This window comes from Lepisosteus oculatus, chromosome 5, assembly GCF_040954835.1.
Source record: "Lepisosteus oculatus isolate fLepOcu1 chromosome 5, fLepOcu1.hap2, whole genome shotgun sequence".
NCBI classification, from domain to species: domain Eukaryota; kingdom Metazoa; phylum Chordata; class Actinopteri; order Semionotiformes; family Lepisosteidae; genus Lepisosteus; species Lepisosteus oculatus.
The window spans coordinates 41,968,123-41,995,868 of record NC_090700.1 but is presented as its reverse complement, the minus strand read 5'-3'; the positions used below and the strand labels follow the sequence as shown (position 1 = coordinate 41,995,868).

Sequence of the window (27,746 nt, the reverse complement as noted above, 5' to 3'; positions counted from 1 at the left end):
AACATTGAAGATTTGCGTGAAATAGAAATAATAGCTGCAAGTGACAAAAAAGAGTTTTGCTAGAAGGGATTTCAAATACATTCTTCCACTACTGAAAAAAATAGCCTTCTATGAGAAACACAGATGAATTTACACTTTTAGCAAAAATCTTCCTAATGGAAAGAGCTGTATGAGGTCTATTTGGGCAGAAGGAAACAGAAAGGCACACAAAGTAACAGTCAGAAAGGTATGGTTTTATTATTCTAGATGAGATACACCAGTGTTTACATAATGTGTTGGTAAACTGAAATTATTTACAAAATACTACAGTTGCAACGGCTCACAGTTTGTTTATAAAGGCGGAGGAACAAGACTGATCAGACAGTTTCTGGAAACTTATTTCAATCTAAACACTTCTCTCCCTGCTTAGTGATATTGATGTCGGCACCCAAGGTCATTCAGTTCAACCACATAAAATTCTGAGTGTAGAAATGTGCATGGAGCTATGATCAGAATACTGATCCTGGTAGGCAGTTTACTGTTTCTAAGGCCCCAAGGGAGACTACACTGAGACATTACTACTGGCAGCTTTGTAGGAAAAGTGTTTTTCTGAACCTGGCTTTGCACACGCGGGCATCTCTTTTGCCTAAAATAAAATAAGGCTCATCTCAAAACACTGAGCTCCTCTTGGTGGATGATAAAAGCTTATAGTAAACCAGCTGTAAGGTATGTTTTGCTTAAATATGCCATTGTTATAGTTGTTAATGATGATGTTGACAACAATAACAGTATAGTGTATTTGCCTATAATAGTATGTTAAAGGCACACCTAAAGCTTATCCTGGTTTTCAGTTCATTCATGCTAGATTGTAATATTTTAACTAAAACTTAGCCGTTACTGGTGTTAAAAATGCTTACTCTGTAATGATTTGCAAAATACGAGTAATTTCCATTACTAACCATCCACCTACAGTACTTTGGATCTCCCTGGACTACAGTATCAGTTGAAGAAAAACAACTATACAGCTGACATAAAGAAATAAGGTTTAAAGCCACATTTAATTCTTACTTTCTAAGCAAAGCATATTCCTTCTTTTACATTTGAAAAAAAGATAAATGGTTGTTTAATATTTGGGTGCTTGTTTGTAATGAACATGTTTTTTTTGCTTTCAGATTAGTTATACTTCCTCCTCAGAAAACACATTGCACAAACCCAGTAAAAATTTACTGATTAGAACAATGTCTATAACGTTTCAGTTTTAGGGCTTAAAACATCTTAATTTCTTCCATTTACATTCAGACAGAGAAATTATAATACAAAGCCAGAGCAAACACATCAATGCATGTCAATTTACTCAAAGAAAATCTGAATTATAGAACTCTCAAAAAATAAATTTTTTTCATTTGCTATATAACCAACCTGTAGTGAAATTATGTTAAAAAACAACTATAAACCTCTTACTTAGCTTTTAAATAGAACAAAACATGGTAAATATTTAAAATGAAAACATTTGTAATGAAATTTACATATCCCACAAGATTGGTTTGTAAAAAAAACATAAATAATTCTATAAATAAAAACACATACAAAAATCTTTCCTGTCAACATACTATAATAAATATTATTTATACTGTATATATAATTTAAGACAAAGTAGCTGAAGGGTTACATTACAGCTGTATAAAATATGACAACTTTAAATATTTTTAGGATTTCATAGTGCAAATAGGGACAACAATGACCAAGATGACCGTGCAGGCTGCTGCTGCAATCAGTGCACCTATCTTACAAACCTTTGCTCTCCTGAACTTTGCCTCCCGGCGTTTCAGGAGAGAATCATATCCGGGAGTATAAATGTCCTCCATCCAATATTCTAAATTATTGGGGTTTAAGGACTCTTGAGTCTAGAAGGAAGAGAAAAGTAAAAAGGAAATGTTTTAGTGCGGCAATTGTTTTGGAAAGAGAGTCCTCTGATTTTATACAAGCTCAACTATGTGGAAAATGGATTGAAAGCACTTCAGGCCTTCAAATTAAACTCCAGTTTGTGTTCAAGCACATCTTGGTAGATTATTGTAGCAATGCTGGCTGTCTAGATAGAGCCTCTGCAAGAGTATCTAGTCTAAAAGGTATTTTAACTACTTTTCATCATTAAGATACACCAAGCAAAAAGAGGGACATTGAACATAGCTGTTTGATAACAAAGATTAAATGAATGTTTTAGGTTTTATCAAACTTCAACAACAAAGAAGCTCAAAGCATGGGTTTTCAGATGGTAAAAGGTGTGCAGTAAATTAAAACAGCCTTGAAAATAATGACAACTCTTGTGTTTCCATTGTCATTAAGAACATTTTTTTTTTGGGGGGGGGAGTTTTTTAACTTACAATTAAAAATAATTATAATTACATTAGGATTCAAAGGCCTACCTCTAGCCTTCAAACTTTGTTCTGTCATGAATTGTAGTGGTTTGTTTCAAATTATATGTGCACTAACAATAAGCTCTGGAAGCCATAAACCACTCTGACATTGACCAAGAGATACATTGTATTTGTGTGAGAGACTTACAGCTCAAGGCAGAATAGGACTCCATCATTATAATTGGCCCTCTTGCCTTTGTTCTTTAAGTGCTTAAAGTTACCAGGTAGAATAATGTTATCACATTAAACATGACATACTGTAAATAAAGGTGCATACCAGAGCCTATTCTACAGCTTTTTGAAAAAAAAAAAACTTCTTTTAATCACTTTTCTGGAGGTTCAAATAATTGATTACTATAAAATGAAGAGGGACAATTTGCCATTGAGTGCTGTATGTACTAATCCATGGCAGCACAAAAACACCTTTTTATTGAAATGTTAGAATCAAAACCAACTGACATTTAATGACTTGATTCACATGAATTTCCTTATTCAAGGTATTACAGTTGTTCTGAATAAAATGGCAGTCTCTGTGTCAGTTTGGGTAGGGCTAGGTTCGGTCATCAGGATCCTCTTAGCTTTCGGCACATCAGCAGGTCCTGTGACTTGCATGGTATCTCAGAACCTCAGAGACAGACTCTGTACTCCACACTGTGCTAGCTCTGCTGTCAATCATTTGTGAATCAAATGATGAGTGGTTCTGCAGGTATGCGTGTCAAAGGAGGATGTCTTATATTCTCTCAAGTGGATACAGGAGTCATTCCAAGACTTTAGGCAATTGATTAATCCAAATTGTGTGGGTAGATAATAAAAAATAATTGGTTATTTCATTTTTTAAAAAGAGAGCTTTTCCAACTTCAGAAAAAAAGCTTTGTGAAACTGTTACCTGCTTTGTTTCAGACTGGCTTAAAAATATACTGAGAGGCATTAAAAACACAACAAAGGTTACTGGTTCTAGGACTAATTAATTTAATTTTTAATCCCTGTCAGTATACATTTCCTCAGAATACCAAGATTCTCATATCTAAACCATAATCAGAATTTGCAGAGTAAATGTGAGTAAAGAGAAATCATATTTTTATGTTTATAAACGCAGAAGAACAGGATAAAAAGGAAAGATATAATCATCCTCTCCAGCAGTGATGTGCTTATGTGGTAATGGAGCTATAAATTCTGTACTGGCCTTGTGCCTGAGTAGCTCAGTTAATTTTAAGAATTTTGTGTAAGGGTAACTACATAGCCTTTTGTTACACCTGGCTTTGCACTTAAACATTTAGCTCTTTCAGTTCAGGAAATAAAACACAGCTGTCTTTACTTTGGATAATGTATAATTTTAATTTTATGAAGCAGGTCTAAATGCTAATGTGAATTCCTTCCTCATTTGGTTGTAAAATTCTTATTACAATGAGAGAAAGATTCAAGAAAAAAGAAATGAAGCAAACTTCAAGAAGGTGCAATGATCTCAGTTCTAATACCTATTTTATTCAGACAGTTTTGTGTAATGACAATAATGGCTGAGGCCCAGACAAGGTAATCTTCAAACACTTGCAATTTTGTCACAATCAATTGCCTGGATCACTTGGCAGGATTGCATGTTACATCAGAGCAGAGTGCAGGTTTACTGGAATTAATGGTGCAGGTCTCTTAGTGATGCCCTTTTGCAGGTCAAGAAGCAACTGATATTACCAGAAGAATCCTCACAGAAGATTGTAGAAATCACGTGTCTTTAGGATTAGCTGGGCTGGAAGGTTAATTTTATTTGTACATTTGGATAACTGTAAAAATTTATCATAAGTAAATTAAAAATCACTGCTTTTTGAAGGTGGACATTTTTAACAGTTCCTTTTTCAGATACCACAATTGGGTATGTTACTGGAGTAGCACAGACCAAGGAGGAATAGTCAGTGGATGTTGAAAATAAGATTATTTTAGAGATTTGAGATGAAATTTTAGCTGCCACATTAATAATAGATTGTACTGCTACTGATTTTACTTTACTTGCCTGGGGACACAGGGTGTTTTAAAGTTTAATTATTAAGGGTGAATGTCAAAGTCTTCACCTCAAGCAAAAAGCAAACAAGGGTGTAATACTGTATAAAGCTGAACCAGGGACATAATTAATGGTTCTAAGAAGAAATCCTCACACCTTAATATTTTACTTGCCATCAAAGCACAGCATACCACATCATATCATATAGTACCACACTTGCTATTCTTTTACTGAAAGGCACCACCCACAGGTCTGCATTATCAACCACCGTCTCCCTGAAATCATAAATTTAAAGCTGGCTTTTGAAAGTTTTACAGTGTAGACATAGGAATGGAAAATGTAATGTCCTGAAGAAGGGCTATTCAGGCAGAGACGCAATGCCAGTTCTACACCACTGCAGAACATGTGAATCCTACAGCATCTTATTGATGGGTCATTTTGTGACAGAAAGCTCATGTTATAAATCATATATCGTAGTATATATATAGTAGTAATAAATCGTAAGATATTAACTTGTTTGGAACTTTTTAGATATGATTTTATTCTTTGTCTCAAAGTCATACACACACAGATCACCACAGCAGCATTAGTGAGGGTAGGGCAAAAAGCAGCTATTTCCAACGAGTTATTGACTCAGCATTGGCTTCTCGCACATTATTTTGTGCAAGTGAGAAATAACTGCCAACCATGTTAATAAAAAGAGAGGCATGTTGAGCTTGTCTAAGGCTGAGCAATCCCTTTTATGAAAAGGAAAGGGAGACGAATACTAATAGAACCCGATGATATGAAAGGGACTTTCAGCTCCATAGACAGTGACCTATTTGCTATTTACAGTGCAAAGAATCAGTATAAATTCTAAAAATATTGATCTAAACAGTTACCAACCTGTATTTTTCCCCTTTTTATTGTGCTTCATGTGCAAGATGTGCAAGATTACTGTATATGTCAAATGATGGGATACTATTGTCATGGAGCTCAAAGAGACTGTGCATTGTTGTAGGTCCATGGCAAAATTTGGGTCCTCTTGCGACACATTACTAATGTACAATCCATGTCAATGTAACAAATACAAATACAACGTAACAAATATTTGTATTTGTATTTTGATCAGTTAAGTAATATTGAAATTCACCTTTCTTCCAGTGAAAGACAAAATGTCCATCGTCTGGAAAAACATTTCTGTGTATACAATTTCTGTAAATAAGATGGTTTTATTTTTTTGGTTTTAATTGTTTAACTTTAACTGAGTTTGTAAATGAGTATCAAATACAAATATATGTTTGTTCAACTGTACTATCTAATCTCTCTTTAATCTGTACAAATAAAGCTTATTCTTTTTCAAGGGAGCACGTTACCCACTCCTACTGACCTACTAAACCCGTAGTGACTTGGAAAGGATGATCATGGGTTCAAATCCTAAAAGGGGTGCTTCTCAATTATTCTCAATTGACATACCTGGTGAAATAAAGTAGTAAATGAAAAAAAAAAAACAATAGACAGTTTCCTGTCATGTGGGATATTAATGTTCTGGAGAACCCAGGGGCTAGGTGCCAGTAAGAGACTAATTGAGCACTAGGAGCTGAGTTACACATAAACTGAAATATTGTAAACAAGAAGGTGCTCAGATAGTGGAAATGGAAATCAACAAACAGTGCATGTACTGTACAAGAGAAAGAAGATCATTAAGACTCACTTGCAGGTCCAAAGCCGCAAGCTTCCCTTTGTCTCCTGAGTTTCGTTTGTATTCCTCTATCGTCCAGGAGGGTTGAGGCCGCTTTGCCTCAGACATCTCAGTCAGCCTCATATCTGTGTACAGGGGATTGCTCTTCATGTGTGCTTTTCCAGACACTGGGAAAGGGTGAGGGCTGAAGACTTGCTCTATCAAGTAGGAATCTTTTGGTTGCTTTGAAGTCCGGTGTGCCTGGGGAATTTCATACTGCCGGTCTGCCTGTGGATAAAAACCACAAGAGTTCCTTAAGCAAGAAAAAGACGGTCCTTGAGGGAAACAATTTACAAGCTCAGAACACAGAAGCCACAAGGGAAATGAAAGTAAAAAGCAGAGCTACTAAAAGAAGGGATTTTAAATCCCATTATCACATTAAAACTGGAATGTCATATACAAGCAGTGTAATTCCTATCAGTGTTATGATTAATATTATCATTAATATTATTGGCTCCGTTATTAAACATAATATGTAAGGATGATTTTAAGCATTCCCAGTAGACATATCATTATTTATTTTTGCACCTTCATCAGCAAACAGACAAAAAAGACCTCTGCCAGGCCACTAATTTATTAAGACAAGCGCAGCAAGATTATGAAAACTAATGTTGGCATTTAATATCTTCAAGCTGATGATAAATTGCCCTCCAATGCAAACAGTCTTCATCACATGTAAACAAAGCATGATTTGAGGATGTTTTCCAGCATACACTGTTAAAATTGTCTCTTTATTTGCATGTAATTGCTAGCTCAAACAACACATCTACAAAGCAGTCTGGGATTGTCATAAAATACTATTTTCTGTTCAAATTTTGCAGTTTTTCCAAACAGTTTCTGACTGTTCCTAGCAGTGAGTAATTGTTTGCAGAATGAGTTATTGGTTTTGATAAGGATAATTCCAAGACATAGTGCACCAGCATTACATTGGTGTTAGGTTCAAATGTGTCACACTGGGGCATGTTAATCTTTACTTGTCTGTATTTGTTTAAAAGATTGAAGACCTGACCAGAGGGGTGTGCTGGATCCAGCAGAGTTGTAAAAAACAGTAGATTTAGAGATATAAGATTATGTGCCAAACATAGCCTTTTAATAGGAGTTATATATCCTTTTAGTAGCATGAATACATGCTTATAATAATCCTTATTTATATATGTATTATCCTATGAAACTAACTATAATTCTTCCCTCTAGAGCAATCTTTCCAGTTCTGTTTTATGTATAACCTTACTTGTACCCTTACATGATTTGTAAAGAAACAACATGCAATGCAGATGTAAGCATTCATTATATAGCAAAATCTGTTACTGTACATCTTAGAGGTTTTTCACTGAACTTTACAATGACCTGTCAATATACCAAATACCAAATACAAAAAATATTGAAAGGAGAAAGTAGTTTTATTGATTCAAGCCAAAAGAAAAACAACATTTACTGTCTCCCTAGACTAGATGTTTACTCTGCTGTATACATTAAATATTCTGTACCCATCTCATACAACAGATTGCTAGCTGTAGTGTCTTGGATGCATAAATATACTCAAGTGACTGACTTTTCATGAATTTCTATAACTCTCATGTTTTAAATATCAGACATTTTTAATTAAAAATATGGAAAATAAGAATGCTTTTCATAATTTTACATCTTCATATTCTCCCTGCCACAATAATGGGATTCACTGAAATGACAATACTTTTTTCTTCAAGGAAATTCTGTTATGCTTTATTCTGCTGCAAGGCCAATTGGACAACACAAATTTACTACCCTTTTTTTTACTTGATATCATCAAAGCTTGAGCTGTTTGGCTGTAAAAAATGATGTGAGGTCTTAAAACCCTTCAGGGAACCTTGCATGCCGGAAAGAGAACACTGCTACAAATTGTGTGGAGTGATACTTAGTAAGCCACTTTACAGATGGTTTTAACAAAATGACTTGCAAGGCTCATTGGCAGTTGGAGGCAATCAGTTAAAGGAGAGTGGAAAAGGATACTGTAAATTTAGAAAGACTGGGAAAAAGGCAAGAAAAAAGTGGCACAATCGGATAAGTTACTGCCCCCTGTCTATCTCTGACAAAGGTTTTAAATAATTTGCACCACATAATAAACAATCACTATTTAATGTGAAATATTGAGTTCACACTTCTTCTTAATAAACAACCCTGGGAAGGACCAAAAGGACCATTTGCAGGGCATTTTGGGAAATGACAACTCAAGCTGGAACATAGGTGCTGGCTAATGCCGTTATTAATTAGAAACAGAAAAAAAAACATGATTGAAACTTCCATAAAGCAGGGAATATATAAGGAAACATACAATTCAAATGAAGCTCCATCAGTTACTGTATATAAGTATATATCTAGGGTTAGTAAATTCACATGGAAATAGGATAGAGATTCCAAAAGCAGAAGCAGAGCAAATAAAAAGAGAGAATGTATCTGCTGGGAAGGATTAAACACACCATACTGAAAGGAGAGGTTGTAACACAGTTCTGCAGGGTGGTCCAGAAAATGTTTGGTCCCAGGAATACTTAAAACAAGTAGTAAACAGCAGGCAGGCTTTGGTAGTTGGCGGCTTTCTCTCTGGGCAAAGAGCCAGCAGTGAAGCCAAATAAACACTAATGTGTATAAGAAGAAATGAAAAAAGGTGCAGATAGAACAGTAGAAGAGTATGAGCAGATGATTCATTGACTACTGCGAATTGATCTTGCTGACAGTGATTGATACCGATTGCATAATTAGAACCAAAGAGACCCTATACAGCCATATCAGCTGAAACATAGTTGAGAAAGCAAGTTATTAATTGGGAGCCGAGTATGCAGAAAGCACAACTGCTAGGGGAACATATGAGGACTAAAAGAAAGGGAGGACATTTTCAATGTAGAAACCATAATACAGTAAAAGAGACTACTTATACTGTATATAATGGCTGATCTTTCTTTTTACACAGTATACTGTATATGTATGTCTTTGGTGGTATTTGTTCAAGTGTTCAAAAAGACATCAACATATTTGTTTAGACAAGACAATTTGAGTAGATCTCAGCTCAGATTTTTATGCATGACAAAAACAACACATTGGAGTTATTAACATGCATCTAAAAGATGTTCTGCCACCAGACTGAAGAGATGTGTTTATGAATTGTGAAGTTTGGGAGATTGACTTGGTTTGGTCAAGATTTCACAAAGAAATCCAAGGCCATTGTTTAAGAAAAAGAGGAGTTTGTATTTTTCATAGCAACAATAAGGAAACGTTAAACTTTTAAATGATACAAAACAAAAGCTGCTCGACATTGCTTGTAGCTGCCCATTATGTTTAGTGATTAGGTCTTAAACAGTTGTGAAATAACCTTAAAACTGATATCTTATCATAATTTAAATCTAAAAACATACATTTCAGGAGCACAACCTGCTTACCAAGATCAAACTTACCAAATCTTACATGAAGATTTGCCCATACTGAGCGAATCCCTGAGTCACTGAGCCTAACAATACTCTACATGATATTTTAAAGAGCAGCAGAGCACCTGATGATTTAAAAAATACATCCACCTGTTGTTAATTATTCTACTAATCATGGTATGATTAAAGGTAAAAATGTGTTGTCAGGCTTTGTTGTGTTTGGGTATGATTAAGCTTTAATTTAGTTAATTAAATGTAATTGTTTTGTAATGATCTAACTGTTTTGCTTGAGCACTATCCATCTATTGAAAAAATTACATTAGTGACATCTGTAATACAAGAAATGACTGCAGAAAGTCCCTTTTCCTCTGAGCTCAGGAAGTGGATTTCACAAGAAGTGGCAAAGGAATGCATAACAATTAGTTATGCAAGATCTGACATAGCTCATCAGATCTATAGTATCTTGTCAGACTCTCAGCAACAGAGTCACTGTTATTGTGCTGCTGTGTATTGATAGTGTGCATAACAAATCTAAGGATTATAGTCAAAGAAAACAAAGGAAACATAATACGTCAAATAAAAAACTACTTCTGTTCACAATATACAACAGTGAATGTACTATAAATTTGTAAATCTGTTTTACACAAATGTGAGGATTAAATAAAATAACATAACACATTAAATAATGTAGATGTTTTATATTCTTTTAATGTGACCAGGAATAACCAGGAAGGAAAATGTATTTTATTTTAAAGAACAAAGTTATTCTTTTGGGATGCAGCTATTCATTTAATTCAAAAGCAATGCAAGTCAAAATTTTATATAATACAAATTACCTCTTTGGATTTTCTGTGTCTTTCTTTGCTGTCTCTATCTTTTTCCTTTATTTCCTCCCCAGGGTGACTGGAATAAGAGACAGCTCTCCAGTCTCTGGGAGAATTGGAGATGCTGGCAATTTTGGATTCAGTGGCACTGTTTTCTTCTGTTAAAGACCTGGATGACCTCCTGATGAAAAGACTCTTTTTCAAGGCTTTGACCCTCAGACTTTCACTATTACTCCCACTGGCATCTGAGCAGCACCACTCGGGGTTATTGTCTAGTTTGACGGCATGCCCAGTGGTGTGACACTGGAAGACCCTTGGTGAGATGCTTCCATCTGAATGCTCCTCGCTGGCCACATCCATCTCATTTGGTCTACTGTTTGCTTCTGGTTCTTGAATCTTTTCATCCAACTTGTTCAGCTTTGCAAGGACTTGAGAGATTTCATCTCGTACACCAGAGAGGGTTTCAAGTTTTTTCTCAATCTCACCTATCCTTAGGACCAGTTTACAGACGCTGACCTTAAGCTCATCATCTGTGTTTTCTAAAGAGTGAAACAATTTGTCCAACTTGCTGCCGGTCTTGTTTGATTTCACTGTGTTATGCTCAGGTGAACTATCTCCATCTGATTTTGTCAAATGAGACAAGGACCCATTGCTATTGTAGCATGATGATTGTATGACTCCACTGGATCCACAGATACTCATGTCATCCAAGAATCGAAAAATGTCACTGATGTCATCACTGACTATTTCAGAGTCCTCATCAGAGTGTTTAAAGGAATGCCTTTCACTGTATTTTGTGTGACTGGCACTGGCAAAGTCCTTTAGTTTTCTCTGCTCTGACTGGTCTGTTTGAGTCCCCACGCTCAGTGTGTTGTCTACATTTGCAGCTTGGAAAGATGTGCAGTTAATACTTTTGTCTTTAAACCTTTTCATGCCTTCTCTTTTATCCAAACCAGGGCCACTTGACATTGAGCTGGCCTCTTTTGTTTTTGGCCCATTTGATTTAATGGCAAACCCTGAAGGTGAGATAACTGACTGTTCTTTGGAGCACTGATAATGCTGGTCTTTGTCCTTGTTGCTAACATTATGGCGATGATTGTCCTTGGGCTGCTTGCCATTTAAAAAGGACCTTTCAAAATCGGGTCCTTCCTCCGTATTCAGGCTCAGGCTTTTCACAGGCCATGCTGACTGTTTGCCTTGTTTCCCTGAAGACCTTCTGGTATTGATATTTTCTGTTACCGTCGTTGGTCCGAAGTAAGTGGATGCCTGAAGATCATCTAAACTTTCATGCTTTACGCGTCTTTTTTCTTGAGGAGGAGAAGCTATTGGCTCAAAGTACGGGTTATTGTACGGTAGCTCAAAACTGTGGTTAAAGAAGGTAGCAGGCTTATGAGACTCCTTCCTGTGGTAGCCTCCAGTTACTTTACCACTCGGCTTGGAATCTGTGGTAATTACTTGAGGAGTGAAAGCCGCAAGATTGTGGAAATCCTCCTTGAAAATGTTCCTTTTCTGCACACAGGAGTGTACTGTAAAAGGTTCTGAATTAGACATGAAAGTCTCTTTTATCCCTGAATTCATATGCAAGGATTCCTGATCCGTTGTTGATTCACTATCTATATCCATAGGAAAGTAGGTGCTCTGCATTTCACAAGGTGGAGGACTGCCGCTGGAATACTGAGGCAGAAGCTGGAGCTTGTCAAGGGAAGCAGCCCTGCATTTCATTTCCTTATTAACTCCCAGCAAGAAATTTGGATCAGAAGTCGGGATGAAATGCTGAGTGCTGTTGCATTCAGCTTTGGGACAGGGTGAGGTCCGTGTTGCAGAATGCCCTCTCGCATCTGAGAGGTCATAAGCTCGTTCACAGTCAGAATACTTGCATACATCAGTGTCTGATCGACAAGATTCAAAAGATTGATTTTTATGAAACTTGGGCCGTTGCCCAATGGGCAATTTTTCTTTGGCTGCCCCACCATTCATTTGGATTAAGTTGAACATAGTCACTATGTCTGCGGCCACCATTATTTTTTTGGACTGCTGGTCATCCATTGAACACCTCATCTTGTCTTTGAAGAGGGTAGCAGGGAAACTGGGATCCAGACAGGCAGTATAGAAGAGTAGACTCCTGAGCTTGGCTAGGTGAGCCAAGTCAAATCTGGCACAGAGAGATTTACACAGATCCTGGTAAGAAACACTGCTTTGTTTGGTGTCTAGCTCTTCCAGAATCCTGACCAGGAAGAGAGAATACTCTGGTGTTGGATCCATGATCAATTCGTTTTTCTTTCACTTTTTATTTTAAAAGAATGTTGTCCTGGAATTAAAATACATGTGATTAGTAAGCAATCTATTGTATTACGGTTTATTATCAATACAAATATACTATTATTAGTAATTCTAATCATAAATTGAGGAACTGAAAAAATATATGAAAATATAGTATGGCAAAGTCTTGATTTTGAATCACCGTTACAAATTATGTTACACCAGAATGACAACACAAAACTTATTGTGCTACTCTAGCAGATTTTGTACCTTACACATAAAAATCAGGACCTGTACTGTTATAGTCTATAAAGTGTCTTTATCAATGACCTATAGTGTATATTTTTGGAGGTTAGAAATACTGATTCTGTACATTTAACTAATTTGGCTTATTTTAGTATAGAAATAGTAGAAATAGAATCAAAGTCAGCTAAAAAAGTTGATCATATCATCTTATCACCTCATCCATAAAAGCAAACAACCAGAGCATGTTCTATAGCTGTCTTGGGCACTCCACATCATTTGTAAAAGACCAGTCTCTTTCAAAATAATGCTTCATCCCAAATGTGATGGAAAAGCCGTTGCCTCAGTTAATTGCTGAAGTTAGGGATGAAATGACAATTCAGCTTTCATGTTCCAAAGCGTATCTGTTTCTCACACGCTATTGTAATAATTAGCACTATTAAAGACATATTGTTAATGGCCAGTCGTACTGTACCTTTAGGTAAAAAATAATGTTTGAAAAAAGAAAACAAAGGAAAATTAAGCAAACCGGACGAGTTGGTGTCATTAGCATTAACAAAGGCAAAAACCCCCTTTAAAATAATAACAGTGAATCTAACCCATGTCTTCCTTGTTACAGCGCCTTGAGATGATGAAAGGCGCTATATAAAATTAACGTTGTTATTATTAGTGTAAGTACCCTCGTAACAATGTTGATAGAAATGCACAGTTCCCACCACGTTTAAATAAAACAGCATAATGTGACAAATACGATACACACGTACACTTTTATATACACATACTACTTAATATGTGTGAGTAAGTATCCATGGACATAAACGCACGTTTACAAAATCATGTTAAAATCTTTAGGAATTACAATTCATTTTATTTTAGAAAATCTGTTATTTTATTTTATAGCTAAACTGAAACATGATTCTTCGTAATTTAAAAATAAAAGTGAAGCACAAGTAAAACAAATACCTTATGCTCGGTCCTTTTTTGCATCCATCCATGCTATATTTTAAGTAACGCTCTACCTAAACTGTAAGGAAGCGGTAAATCAAAGTTAACACTTAAAATATTCAATTTCCTTTCCACAGTTCAATTCAAAACGTTTTTCATTCGAGACTGGAGACGCACATTTGGTTTTCACTCGTTTTCCTCGAGTCTTCAGATTCACAACAGTTTATTTCCCTTTACTGTCCTCTTTTTCTCCACGACTCCAATTCTCAATCAATCCGTTTCAAAGACGGAGCTGTCCCCTCTCTGACAGCGGTGCTGAAAGGACCGAAGCGGCTTTGTTTCGACGGAGTATGACGTAATTCTACCTTCTCGCCAACTGCAGGGGAAGTACAGCAAAACTGGTTACCGTATTCAATTTAATAAGAACACTGCACCTTTACACCTTATGATTACTGCTGCCTCAACAACACCAAAAACAACAACTGATACTACTGGCACTGCGACAGCAAATCTGCTGCTGCGTTGGCTGCTGCTACAGTACGTAGTCACTGTTCTTACAAAATCAACAACAGTTAGAAATAAGGTAGTATTTATTCCCATACATTTTAGAAAGGAGATTTTTTGTGCAATGTTTGTTGGTTATCATATGTAATACAGAGACAAGAATATCTCTTCCTGCTGGATTTGGTTGGTTCACACTTTTGGAAAAGGCGTAAAAGAAAAGTGTTAGAAGCACCTGTCTCGAGTGCAATGCTAAATAAAGCAACCAATCAACATGGTAACAAGAAAAGGTGGTAAGAGGTTTAATTAGAAGTTGCTTCTTCATGTAAATCTTGACTGTCGATGAGGTATTCTCGTTTTCTTAAAAATAGATTAAGTGATCTAGTTAAATCCGAGTGAATTTAATCATGGTTTGAGTTTAAAACAAGCCTTATATACTGTGTGATTAATTAAATACAGGAGTTTCATCATTCTAAAGTACGGGTTGTAAAACATCTGTGGGCAACTGATTTGCTTCATAGTAGTGAAACTGGGAGAATATTTTGTTCCCGTTGTTGGGTTATATTTTGAAGATGTTATCTCTGAAGATGGGAATGTGCGATTACTTCTTGTCATTTTGCTTTAATCTTACGTTTTTTCCTTCCCCCACGAGGTAACAGTAAATATGTTATATTCACTCAGGTCAGCTCAGACGGTCAGGCGATATCATTATAAAATGCCCAAAACTATGCTTATACATTTTAATTGGTGCTTTTAAAGCTAGTGTAAAGTGCCTGCCTGGAGTAATTAACACTTTCTGGAGACTTCTATTTGAAATACCTTGAATTATTACAACTAAAACACCATCACTCCAACCATCAGGTCTATAATGTATTTTAAAACTTGTATTCATGTGTTTACTTTCCTGGGAAAAAAAGTTAGTTTGCAGAATACAAAATCTTGATACTGTTTTTATAGTAAAGAAGGACATCTTTTAGGTATGAAGTAGTTCAAGTAGGTAGCTGCGTCAGCATACTGTACATAGGCTGCAATGGACAAAGTAAAGGTTAATTTCATGCTGAAAGAAGAAGAAAAGAAACGTTGTGTTTACTGCAATGCAAAAACATATTACTAAATTTGGTGAACTTTACAGAACCTCATTATTAACTGGCAGAGACAATTTTTGATAAGTACCATAGATAGAACACAGAACAAAGTTAATGGACACTAAGTATCATGCAGATGGATCAATTGGTTTCTGAGTAGCAGTCATGTATGTATTTCCTGCACAGTACAACTTCAATCAATAGTGGACAAGAGAGCACTATGTATGCAAAGTTTCATGTATTTGTATTTACTGCCGTATGCTTTTTCCTTAAAAAATCTCCTACAGTATGTGTTTGTCCCCACTTATATTGCTGTGAATTTTACAAACTCTGAGTGAAGAACCTTACTCAAGAGCCAAACTGCACATGGGATTTGAAGCCACAATTGTCTAATTACAGGCTGAGATTTCTAGCTCTCATTTATGAGAAAACAAGTTTCAAAAACTTTCCAAAATTAAGTATGTCACAACATTTAATAGGTTTCACAATATTTTAATTTGCTTCTATGGCACAACTGTAATCTCAAAAGTAAATATTCATGTATTCATCCATCTATTCATTTTCTAACTGCATCATCCAATTCAAGGGAGTGGGGGAGCCAATGCCTATCTCAGCATGCAGCATATTCTCATTCTGTTTAATGACTCATTGAAGAACTATTCTTTAATGAGTCCTTATAAACCCCTCTTCTCCTACTATTAATTATGATTATCTCAGTCAACTGACCCTCTGTTTGTTGGTGAGAATTTCCAATTATTCACCACTCATCCTGTCCCACCTCTGAGATGTCACTCAATCCTGATTGGTGAAGCAGCCGCTGATGCTCATCAAGAAATGCTGATCTCCACAATGAAACTGGTATGCTATACTGCTGGAATGTTGGACTGGACTGTTAGGTACACAGTAGATCAGATTCAAACAAGCGACAGTACAAGAAGCTCATTCTAACCTCTGCAACTAATGGATTCTACACCAACATATGATGTCTGACTCAGTTCTTTAAGGGGGTCCAGGTAGCTTTGTTCTTATGGTCAGGTGGTCATTACTTCGGACAAGCAGGTTAAACCAATAAATCAGTCTAATTCAAACTTTTTTTCCATTTTAATTAGGGTTTGGTTGGCATATTGAACTAAAGACAGAATGAAATTAGAGGAATACGTAGAAAACAATAGCATTTTAAGAGACAACCAATATGGATTTAGAAAGGGAAGGGTTATTTAAAAAGCTACGTGTGTATGACTAAAGTATGCAACATGATACACTGCATGTAGACTTGTAGAAAGCTTTTGACCCCCTTTATCATTGATTCTCAATTGAAATGCCATACAGTATATAATGTACAAGTCTAGGAATAAACCTATTACGCATGCTGAAGCAGCTACCCACCTGAACAAGTATATAATGTATGCTCATGGATCAAGTCCTGGTTAATGTATTTGGTACAGTGTGTGATGTTGAGATCCACAAATTCCAGATAAGTAGATGTAAACAGTGGTATGACATTGGGATTCATTTTAGGTTAATTTTCCTTCCTGATCTATGTCTCATACAGTATTTCAATGCAGACAATGTTAGCAAACTAGTTATAGCAAACTTAGAGACTGTGGCAAAACAGATACATAGAGACAGACAAAATCATTGAATAGGCAAACACATGCTTAATAAAATTTAATATTAAGAAGTGCAAAGTGATATTTGTAGTGACATTTATAGTGTGAACATACACTCTATACAGCACATGGGCTACATACTGTATGAAAAGGGATGTGGGTGTTCATATACTGTAGATTTTCGTAGTTCATCGTTAAGACATTAAGTGTGGGGAGGAAATAAAGCAATAGGATGTTTGTATATATAGAAGTTAATTTAAATTCAGACCTAATGTAGAATATTGTGTTCAGTTCTGGTCACTACATCTGATACTCTGTTTAAAAGTATGCTGAAACAGAGCATCAACATTTCTGGTTTCAGGGAACTGTCATATACTGTACTGACAGGTTAAGATAGTTCAGTCTTTTCAGTCTAGAACAAAAGAGACTGAGAATAAATTTGATTCAAGTACTTATACTGTATCTAAGGTATACAGTATAAGGGTTATACATACCGTAGGTTTAACCCAGGGGACTAATTCACACTCAGTAGAAAAACAAGACATGGGATCACAACTGGAAATTTAAAAGGGGAGGAGGAGGAAATACTTCTTTATACCAAGAGCTGAGAGTATCTTGAATGGACTTCTCATAAAGGTCATTGATGCCCACACTCTGAGCACTTTTAAGAAATGGCTAGCCAAAATTTCAGTTTCACTTAGCTACTAAACTACCAAATACTTTTTCTTATTTGCAACTTGTTTATTTTCTGACTATAAAAGCTCATTTTGAGTCATAATTAAATCCATGTTTTTTCTCCTAATGTGATCTGTTGTTTTAGGCTTCTTTGGCAATGCTCAACATTGAGGTCAGCATCTTCCTCTGTGTTTTACTCAGAAACACAGCTTTCATTTGCTGACATTATACTTAAACAAGTATGCAGGCACTCACATTTAAAAAGAGGAAGTTAAATTTCCAAAGTAGAGACTGGTTTAAAATTGACAAGTAATGATTTGTATATCACTCTTCTTTCAATTATATAATGGATTATTGTACAACAAAATCAATATCAAAGGACACCAGAAATTATCATCCTTTTCCCTCTGTGGTTTGGTAATAAATGAGAAGAGTTATTGTATTAACATTTCCTTAATGCTTCATCATTCAAGTACTTGCCTAATAACTACTTGTCTATTTTAATTTTATATATAATTAGATTTTTAAGTTTGAATGATATATAATATTTACATTTCCAATATCTTCACATATTTAGGACAATAAATGCAAAGGAGTAAGAATATATTGATTCACCAATTAAAGTTTTGGTGTATATTTCCTTTTTGATCTCTGTTCACCCTGATAACTTCATAACTTTGCATTTATTTTTCATTCCCAATAAACTGATGAAATACATATTTCTCTGTAAAGGTAATTAGATTTCTAGGACATCAAGAACACATCGGACAGAACTATTATACATCCCCATTGTAATGCAAGGAGTGCATTTTGTTATTGTGCTTTATGAAGCGTACTATATATAATCAGAACGATCGTTATGATGTTGTCAAAGTCAGTGGTTAAATTGTTTCTGATAACTTATAATAATAATAAATAATTAATAATTATATTATGACTTCCACTATCTGAACATTGTAGTTCGCTTCAAAACTGACATCAATGTATATTGAAAGGCAATTACTTTTTGTAAACATTACAGAAAGAAGCCACATTAAGAATTCTTCAGTCATGATATTCAATGTATTTGCTTTCATTTTTTTTTTCCGTAGGCAGGGCTCTGTGTTGAACACTGCTGTATCCTTGTCAGTACTTACCTGTGATGTCGAGGGTGATGAGTGTCTGGGACATGCTACCCAAAGCTGACCACATGGCCTCTTTCAAGAAATGGTTATGTTTTGTAATCTTCCCCATTCCTTCATAATCTGCTTTGCTAAAATCTGTGTTTTAGACTCTACGTGTAGAGTTTCAAGGTATACTTCAAAGCATGTTATTATGACAGTTTCCAAATACAGTAGCTCCCAAACACATTCTTGTGCCTTCTAGTTTTCCTTCCGGACAAGCTCTAAATCTCCAGTGCTAATTGAATTAATTAATCTACTTGCTTGTTTAGACATTTGTTTAATCTGTTACTGCACTCAGTTCTCAGTTTCAAAAAAATATTTTAATATCCTGTTTAAGGGTATTATTTCCAATGACTTCAGTCCACAGTCCACAGAACTCAAATAGGTTACCTTTATTTCTGATTTAACAACTCTTATTGGATGATTAGTTTATGAGGAGCAGAGACAGTTGGGAATGACAATGTATCAAACATTCCTACAATAAATATTTTTTTCTTATTCAGAGGTCCAGTTGATTACATTTCAGGCAACACACTTGCATGAGGGCATTTCTGAAATTGAAAAGTTCATATAGGGTTGATAACAATTACTTATCCCATTAGACTCTTTAAGAGCTGAAAGCAAAAGCAAAAAAATGCCCCAATTACAAAATTGAGATTAGTTAGTCAGTTGTTAAGACATTATTCAGAGAAGACACAGTGGTCTCCATGACCAGAAACCTTTTTCCTGTTTATTCTCTGCTCTCTGCTTTCCGTAATCTTTGGAAAAGATTAGATCAACCCAGGAATACTATCTAAAAGGTGGACTGCTAAAATGAGTAGGAAAGCAGTTGTTATCCATATCTACCATTTCATCTTAATCCTTTTTGGTCATCCCTTTAGTTTTTTTATACTTTTAGATATTTCTCTTTATATGAGGGTGGTAAGTTCAGACGAGATGGAGATCCTTGTTTGAACCACATTCCCCCAGAATGCTGTGGGCAATGAGCTGCTGTCCTCAGTCCCCTAACCAATTCTGCAAAGATGATTCTGAAAAGATGGTCAGATTACTTTTTAAGGCAGAGGCAGAGGCCTCCCAGGTCTTTATCTTTATGTTTATGTTTGCAGACAATTAGCCGATAATCTGACATACAAACAGCACCAGAGAGGGAAGGGAACATCTGACCAAATGACAGGTGGAACTGTTACGAGTTCTGAAAGTTTAAGAGACAGTTTTGTTTTTGGGATGGTAAAGAGCTGAGTTGCCCAGCTACTAATACAGAGGAACTGAAGAAATCTAGTTTAGAAGCTAAAAGAGGAACTTAGGCTTTTGTTTAGTGTTTTGGAACTGATTTTACAGGATAAATAAAAACACTTCCTCTTTACCTTATGGGTGCTTTAACAAGTTTTACCCTAACCTGGCTCTCACCATTCCTTAATTAGACACTCTGTTCCATGGTGTGGTTTGGAAAGTTGAATTGATAACCACTTCTTCCTTTACAGATGTTTCTTCTTTAATTCCATGACTCTGCATTATTACTGTCTGAATATGGTAGTCTATAACATACTCCTAGCCTGACCCATATTGTGTGTGAAACCACCACTGCATCTTGGGTACCTTCAAGTCCCTGAATTCACTTTTTGATATATGGTGCGGTGTATCTACGTCTTCTATGTTTATTGTCACAATGCTTGGAGGCCATTGATGTTGTTTTCGTCTCCCTAACTCTTCATTAGCTATGTTTCAGTGATTCTAATTACATCATAATCACATGCTAATGTACTAGATTCAATCTTGTGCATTTTGTTCCCGTACTCCTGCATTTGTTATTAGCACTTAATTAGCTGGTCTTCTAATGCTTTTTTCCATGGGTTATTCTTCTAACCTGACTCCCTTTAGAGAGCAACTTTAAAGTAGGATTTCCACAATATAGGAACAAATATGTGTTGGTCGGGATGAGATGGTACAGGAATGATACACACAGGAACAGACAGGAGTTTAAATCTCAGGACAGGCAAGAAAACATGCTTTAGAAATGGGATAATACAGAAACATTCTGTAGTACCAGGAATGAATGCTCAGTCTGCAAAATTTGATTTTCTACCCAGCCAATCAATAATTGATATAATACTTTTTAACCAATTAGAACAAGAGATGCTTAAGTAATAAAAAACAGCCAGCTTTCCAATGCTCTTTCAAAGGGTAAAAGTGAGAATTATTTCACAGCACAATGGCGGATGGGACGAAATTGTTTAGAAAGGCTTATCTTAATGAGAAGTGACAGTCATTTATGCAGTGCTGCAGGGTAAAAGCGATGTTTTAGAAATATTTAGGTGGCTTTCTGTAGATTCAAAGGATACTGAAAAAAAATAATCTAAAGTAAGTGATCTAAGTTTTAAATGCGACTCTACAGCGAAATATAAGTTTAAGTTGTATAACACTGAGTTAACATTTGTAGAAAATTTATGTTAGCATGATTTTGCACAGGAACATTTGTCATAAAAGGCTAAGAATGTACTTTGGTACTTCCAAATAAATCACATAATGAGAGGGATGGAATTTTATTAATAGCATTACAGGACAGGGTGGTATATGAAAGACTGGATGAGATAAAACTGGTAATACTGACACTCTCATAGGATGGGATGGGAAAATGTTGACAGTACAGGATGTCCTGTCATGGCTGTTTATGGCTCTAAACAAGACTATGTCCAGGCGGGTAGTCTTGTTCAAAAGCACGCTTTTGTACCATGTCTGTGCAAGCTGGGCTTCAGCCATGACCTGCTTTACCTGCAGGGAGTCTCCTCTAGCTTCTTTCTCGTTTTGAGACTGTTGTTTATGGCTCCAGTTTCTATTCCTCCCAGGTGTCTTTTAGGATATTGAAAGGCTCTCGCAGGAGCAGCAGCTGGAATGGAGAATATCCTGTAGATGTTTGTGGTTCATCCGTTTATGTAAAAGGCAAAAGCAGCTAAAAGTCCCGGTGGTCTTAATCTGTTTATATGAGTATAAGGCATTTTTTGTGTTTGGGGTCTTCAATTTCTATGTATAAATTATTTTTAATCAGTTTTAAAAGGGATTGGTAACTCACCCTGAGAGATAGTGGGCATGGTGATTTCTTTGCACAACTGGAACGTTTATGTAAATGAGTGGAGACTGGGTGGCTTGTCAGGTTATGACATTACAATTTTCCAGGTGATGACCAGTAGCTCTTATGAACAAATGATATACTTAAAAAACAGGAGATTCAAAGTAGAAAATAGTAGAAATAGAAAACTGATGCAGTAGGTGAAATGAAGAGAAAGACAAGAGAGTGATTTACAGCTTTACAAACACATCATCATCACTGGTGATCACCAATTTCTTTCTTAATTGATTAATTAAAATCAAATGTGAGGTTCTAAATGGGCTCTAAATTTAGGTAAAGGAGTTGTAGTTTTGATATTTGTGGAATAACAATAATTTTCCTTTTTTACATCTGGCAGATCAGATTTGTCATTCTTCATTATTTAGATTCTTCATTGTTATAGATTAGTTCAATTCTATTGTCAGGTTAGAGGGTGGGGTCAACCGTGAAGGGCTAGGTGATTTATAAACCACTTTTACTTTTCTTTCTAAACATTTGTCCACTCAAACCTCACTGCAATTATAAAGACGAGTTTGGAAATAGTAGTAGAAGCATTTTATCTACAGCTTCAAAAAGAACGTTGTACAGTAGTCTATATTGTCTCCACCACTAAATTGTAAGCTCAAACAGTAACAGATTTACATGACCTCACTTGTTATTTCCTGACCTGTGTGGGTGTTTTATTTAAACGTATATTAATTGTTTTTATTTTAAATGGAAATGTTTTACTTTTTCTAAAATTATATTTGTTAAAATCTTGGTTCCTTGATGCTCTGAATTCCAAATATACTACTTTTTTTCTTATAGTGTACTTATTAAAGCTTGCTTGGACAGCTTTTGTTCTTGCACAAAAGTTTGCATTATCACCCACAGATCGGGTCAGCAGTTCAATATGCATAGCTTTCAAGGTGATGGAGGACTGGGATTAATATCATAAATGCTCTATAAAAGAAATTCCCAAAGCAAGCTTTGAAGACAAGAGGATGAAGTAGCATACATGAACATCTGTACATGGGTCGGAATATACTGTATACATTACCATATAAAAGCTGTACCAGTCTTTAGCATATGTATTAAATACAATGTCAAGACAAATTTTTACACTATGCAATTATTGTTTTTAACCTTTTAGTAACAAAGACCCTTTTAGCGAATGTCTGCCTGGAATTTTCTCCCCTTAAACATTTTGTTATATCTCTGCAGCAGAACATACCAGGAGCCTGTCAGGAGTGACGTTTAGGAGTATCAGGTTGGACCCTATGCGGTGCTGAGACTGTAGGCGGCTAGTGTTTGGCATCAAAATTCCAAGGGTGAAATGCAGAAGTCGTGGTCGAGGTTGGAAGGCTAGTTCGGGTATCAGAAGAGTCAGGTCGAGAGTATCCAAATTGAAAACGCTAGACGAAGTCGAAGCCAGAGAAAAAACAAGGTCGGGTAGCCAGAAATCAGGTCGAGAGTATTAAACGCGCAGAAGAGAAAGCCAAAGGTTATTCTCAATAGTGAGCCAAGCAGTGAGTGGAGCGGGAGTGTATAGAGAAGAGCGTGAGTAATGACAATTGATTAATTAGTGCGCGGGTGTTGGTGGCAAGAGGTGCACATAGGAATGCGGTTAGTGACAGAGCCTTGTTCAGGTCTTAAATTGAAGCTTGGCTTTGAGTGTGAACAGCCAAATTTCTTGTATTTCTTAATGTGTCAACTCAGCAGACAAACAAATGAAAAACAAAACAAAAAACAGCAGGTGGAAATTTTGTTTTGGTCTTCAGAGGTCAGAATTTTCAATTCTAGGCCTGTAAGGTAGATTTAAATCTTTGTAGGCCTTGTCCTATGTGTCTACTAGCTAGGATACAAATCTGGGACAAATGGATACATTTGAAAAACTTCTACATAATGTTTTGTGAAGACTGGACCTGGAATGAAATTTCTCGCATATAATAAAATCATAAAAAATATTGAAAGCAATAACAATAAAAAACCATTGCAATTGCTATGAAAACCTTTAGACACTGCTAAAGAGCCTTTTTCTGCTGTTAGGGATTTAAAAAAAACCTCAGAGTTGCCTTCTGGTGTGAAAAAAGGAGCTCTGATAAGAAATTGATTGATTACCCTTTCTGAGTCAATGATTGACAGATTGTTACTTCCCAGTGTGTGGTCTGTGTGTTTTTATGTTCCACACTGCTGACTGACCTTTGATTGTTCTCCCTCCCCCATTGGCCCACCATTACACCACTGTTCCGTATGACATCATGACCAATTAGCGTCTCAGCCAATCAGAGTGCATCTTATTCACTATATAACATGGAGGTTTTCAGAAAGGAGAGGCCTTTTGTTTGACTTCAGTCCTGTTTGGTTTTCGTTTTGCTTCGTTTTGCTTCGTTTTGCTTCGTTTTGCTTCGTTTTGCTTCGTTTTGCTTCGTTTTGCTTCGTTTTGCTTCGTTTTGCTTCGTTTTGCTTCGTTTTGCTTCTGTATTTTCGTATAGCTTCGGCTTTGTTTTGTTGGTTTCTGTTCATTTCTTTTTTGTTGTTGTTTGTGTTTATCCTTGTTTTGCCATTACCTTGCCCTTACATGTTATATGTACAACCTTTGTGTTCTTTTGTAACCTATTCCTGTTGATTATTCTTGTTTTTCCTTATTTGTATTCCTAGTTCACTTGTGTTTTTGTGTGAACTTTTGTGTAGTGTAGGTTGTTGGGTACGTTCTACACACTTAGTTGATTTTGTATGAGTACACTAGTTTAGTACAGGTGAGTGCTGTTTGTCTTGTATGGTTTTGGTTAGTCAGTGGAGGTTAGCTAAGGTGTTGAAGACACTGAAGACCATGTGTTTCAGGTTTTCTTTTGTAGTCAGGTTAGCTTTCCCTCACTTTCCTAGCCAGCTCCATTTTGTTTATTTTCTCTTTGGCACCACTCTAGTTCCTTACCCCTGTGTATTATGTCTTACCAGTCACTTATTCAATTTAAAATCACTTTTGCACCCACCTTTGTTATCATGCTTCCTAGTCCCTCACCAGAACCCACCTGCTTCCAACAGAATAATCCTCAATGTTACACCCCTTTACCCCTAGACACTTGGGGTCGTAACACAGCTAGAAGGCAAGCAGAATGCCTCCTGAGGTTTCTAGAGGAAGTCTCACCCACTAAGGGCTCTGAGTGGCTGAAAATACAATGAATGACAAAGTTTTTTACCAATCGGGTTGCCTTATTTCTATTCCAAAGTCAATAACGTTCAGTTTCCTCCAGGTCTGGAGGTGGGTTAGTCTTGCCTTTTTTGGACGTATATTGTGCTTCAGAATAAGGTATAGTATAGATATATACCTATATATTTTGCTGGCTTTTGCGGACTTGTTTTGCTGGCTTATCGATGCATTTTGGAAGTAGATCATCAGATTAAAAGTGACTTTGTGATCAATTGTCTTGTTTAAAAAAAAAACTTTTTTAAAGCTCCAGTTGTCCTTTTTTGAAAACATGTATTTGTTGTTTTTTTGGTAAAAAACAATTAAATTTGACGCAGGAATCAAAAGTAAATATTGATTTACACTATGGACGCTTGCGACTATGCCAAGCACGGGCTTTGTTTGATTAAATGAATGTTTTTGTTTCGGTTCTGAAAACAGTTTTGTGAAGCTCTAGTTGAACCTTTTTCGATTGATAAAAGGTTTTCTGTAAAGGTTTTGTGGTTTTGGTGATGTAAAACGATGAGGTGAGATGCTCCTTTTAAATCAAGTTTCTTAGACAGTAGTTGTGTGTGGCCACATTTGCACTAAAATACACTTCACTGTCTAGTTTATTCTTAAAGTTTCTTTTAGAGAAAAATGCTTTTATTCTACTATAATTATAATTTTTTTAAATTATAATAAATACTTTTATTACACTAATTATATTTATTTAAAAAAAATAAAAAGCAGTAGAAGAGAATATTGAGGGAAAGAGGCCATGAGGAAGATCTAGAACAATAGAGGCAGAAATTGATGTAAATGCCTGGAGAGATAGGATGCGATGGAGGAGGCTAGTGGGTGAGGCAATGGACTGGCTTCGGTTCGAGACGCCACCTCAGTAAGTAAATCCTTTTATGCTTTGAGTGCAACATAAAATCTTGCTAAATGTGTCCTTGGACGCATTTGCATGTTACTACAGATGGTATCACATTTTGTTTCCGAGTTAGGGATTCACTGACTTTAGTAAATTCTCATTTAGTCACAAACAAAGGTGATAAAGCAGCTGGTGGTCACATGGGGTGAATATCGAAATGAAATCGGCAGTCATCAATGGCTTGACAGAACGTCTTCTGTTGGGGTTTGTTTGACCATCTTCAACAGTGTAACCTGGGGCTGTTCAGTGTCAAACAAACTTACTTTGCTTGTAAATCACGCATGCAATTTTACACCTGGCCTGCTTATATATGTACAGTGTGAACAAGGATGACAAGAGGGGAAAAAAATTATAAATTCATATGTAATACCACAATATGAGTCTTGTTGTTTGGCTGTTGTCCTGGTGTCCTATAGGGGTTTAGAGGCTAAAGACCCTCTTTTCTTTATGACATTAGTTAAATTCACTAATGTGAGTGGGCGATTTTTTACTAGCAGTTTGTAAAAATCTGAAAGGAAGCTGATTGGAATCTATATCACACCAGCCTTGCATGGCCTGGCAATAGGCAGCGCTGGGACACCTTCCTGCCACTTTTAAAATGCAAAGATCGAGTACAGAAATGAACTGGTTAAAATAAATTGTTCTAGGGCGGCATGGTTGCGCACCGGTTAGCATTGCTGCCTTCCAGCGCCAGGACCCTGAGTTCAGTTACATCCTTTCTCCCCTCTTGGGAGGCTCCGGCTCCCCCCTGGCCCAGTGTTGGATAAAGTGATTGGGAAATGGATGGGTGGAAGAATTGGACACTAAGTTCTGCTCCAACAGCTGTCTTGGTCACAGCAACAATAAGTTGAATGAGCAGTATAAAACCTTGGGATGCTCACCTTGCCACCTTTTGATGCATGAACATTAGAGACTCCTGAACAGTTTGAGTGAATGGCAATAACCATCTGTCAAGCTGTCAGCAAGACACCTGTACTAACACCCCATGGTGTCAACAGCTGTTACTAGGAAACTGAGAATTTTGACAATTTTGAGACTGAGAAAGATGAACTGGGTACGGTCAGCAATTAATAGCATTGGTTACTTGTTGACACATTCATTGTTAAGGAATGAGGTTTAATAAAAAAATCAGACTGAAAGATTTAGGACTGGATTTGTCTGATTTAAGGCTACAGCAGCTACCTGAGAATGACAGAGGTAAGGAGAATGCTTGCAAGTTTCTGAAATGGTGGTATGAATAACCAGTCTGGTTAGATTTGCTGACTTAGAAAATAAAAAAATGCATTTTAATAATGTTGTGCAGCTCTAAAGTAGTTAGTTTTTCTTTAACTACTTTATGGTTCCACTTACGTGACCTATCTCAGTTCACCAGCTGCACCGGATAACACCAACCAACCATTAAAACAAGCCCAAATATCAACTAAAGATAGTGTTTAAAACCATTTACTTCTCTGAGAATATCATCTTAACAGAACTCCATAGAACTCAATAATTCTGTTGTTAATCGAGGTTACTGCCCATAATGGCTGTGGGTGACCCAGAAGGCTCACCCATTGACTTAAAATAATAGTTTAATCAGAGCTTCAAAACTTAGATTATTTTTTATGGTGGTGAACATTTCGGTTGTGTACACTGTAAATAAAACTCAGCTCTAGCAGGGTTTAACAAGTATGGTTCCCCACTGTGTCAGGTGCTTTGGGACGTGATCGAATGAGAAAAGGGAGTTTAAATGTGATCAGCATCCCGTTCGGTCATAGT

At 36.3% G+C, this 27,746-nt stretch overlaps 1 protein-coding gene and 1 long non-coding RNA gene across 2 annotated transcripts in view; one reads left to right on the top strand and one right to left on the bottom strand.

The window, feature by feature from the left end:
• Window positions 1–212: 212 nt before the first annotated feature.
• Window positions 213–14,382, bottom strand: minar1 (membrane integral NOTCH2 associated receptor 1). Its single transcript, XM_006628616.3, has 4 exons — window positions 13,788–14,382; window positions 10,335–12,630; window positions 6,077–6,331; window positions 213–1,883 (listed from the first exon to the last, which is right to left on the bottom strand). The coding sequence occupies exons 2-4, from the start codon at window positions 12,582–12,584 to the stop codon at window positions 1,686–1,688; spliced, it is 2,703 nt and encodes a 900-aa protein (XP_006628679.2). The 5' UTR covers window positions 12,585–12,630; window positions 13,788–14,382; the 3' UTR covers window positions 213–1,685.
• The window catches only part of LOC107076882 (uncharacterized), a 121,974-nt gene continuing 108,445 nt past the window's right edge, over window positions 14,218–27,746 (top strand). Inside the window, exon 1 of the long non-coding RNA XR_001478011.1 lies at window positions 14,218–14,306. This is a non-coding gene — a long non-coding RNA (uncharacterized lncRNA). The remainder of the gene's footprint in view (window positions 14,307–27,746) is intronic.

Coding starts and splice junctions, on each gene's coding strand:
- minar1 (XM_006628616.3), bottom strand. CDS start 12,584: ATGGATCCAACACCAGAGTATTCTCTCTTCCTGGTCAGGATTCTGGAA. Junction 6,332..10,334: donor GACACAGAAAATCCAAAGAG/GTAATTTGTATT, acceptor TTTTATCCACAG/GCAGACCGGCAGTATGAAAT. Junction 1,884..6,076: donor TTGCGGCTTTGGACCTGCAA/GTGAGTCTTAAT, acceptor TCTTCCTTCTAG/ACTCAAGAGTCCTTAAACCC.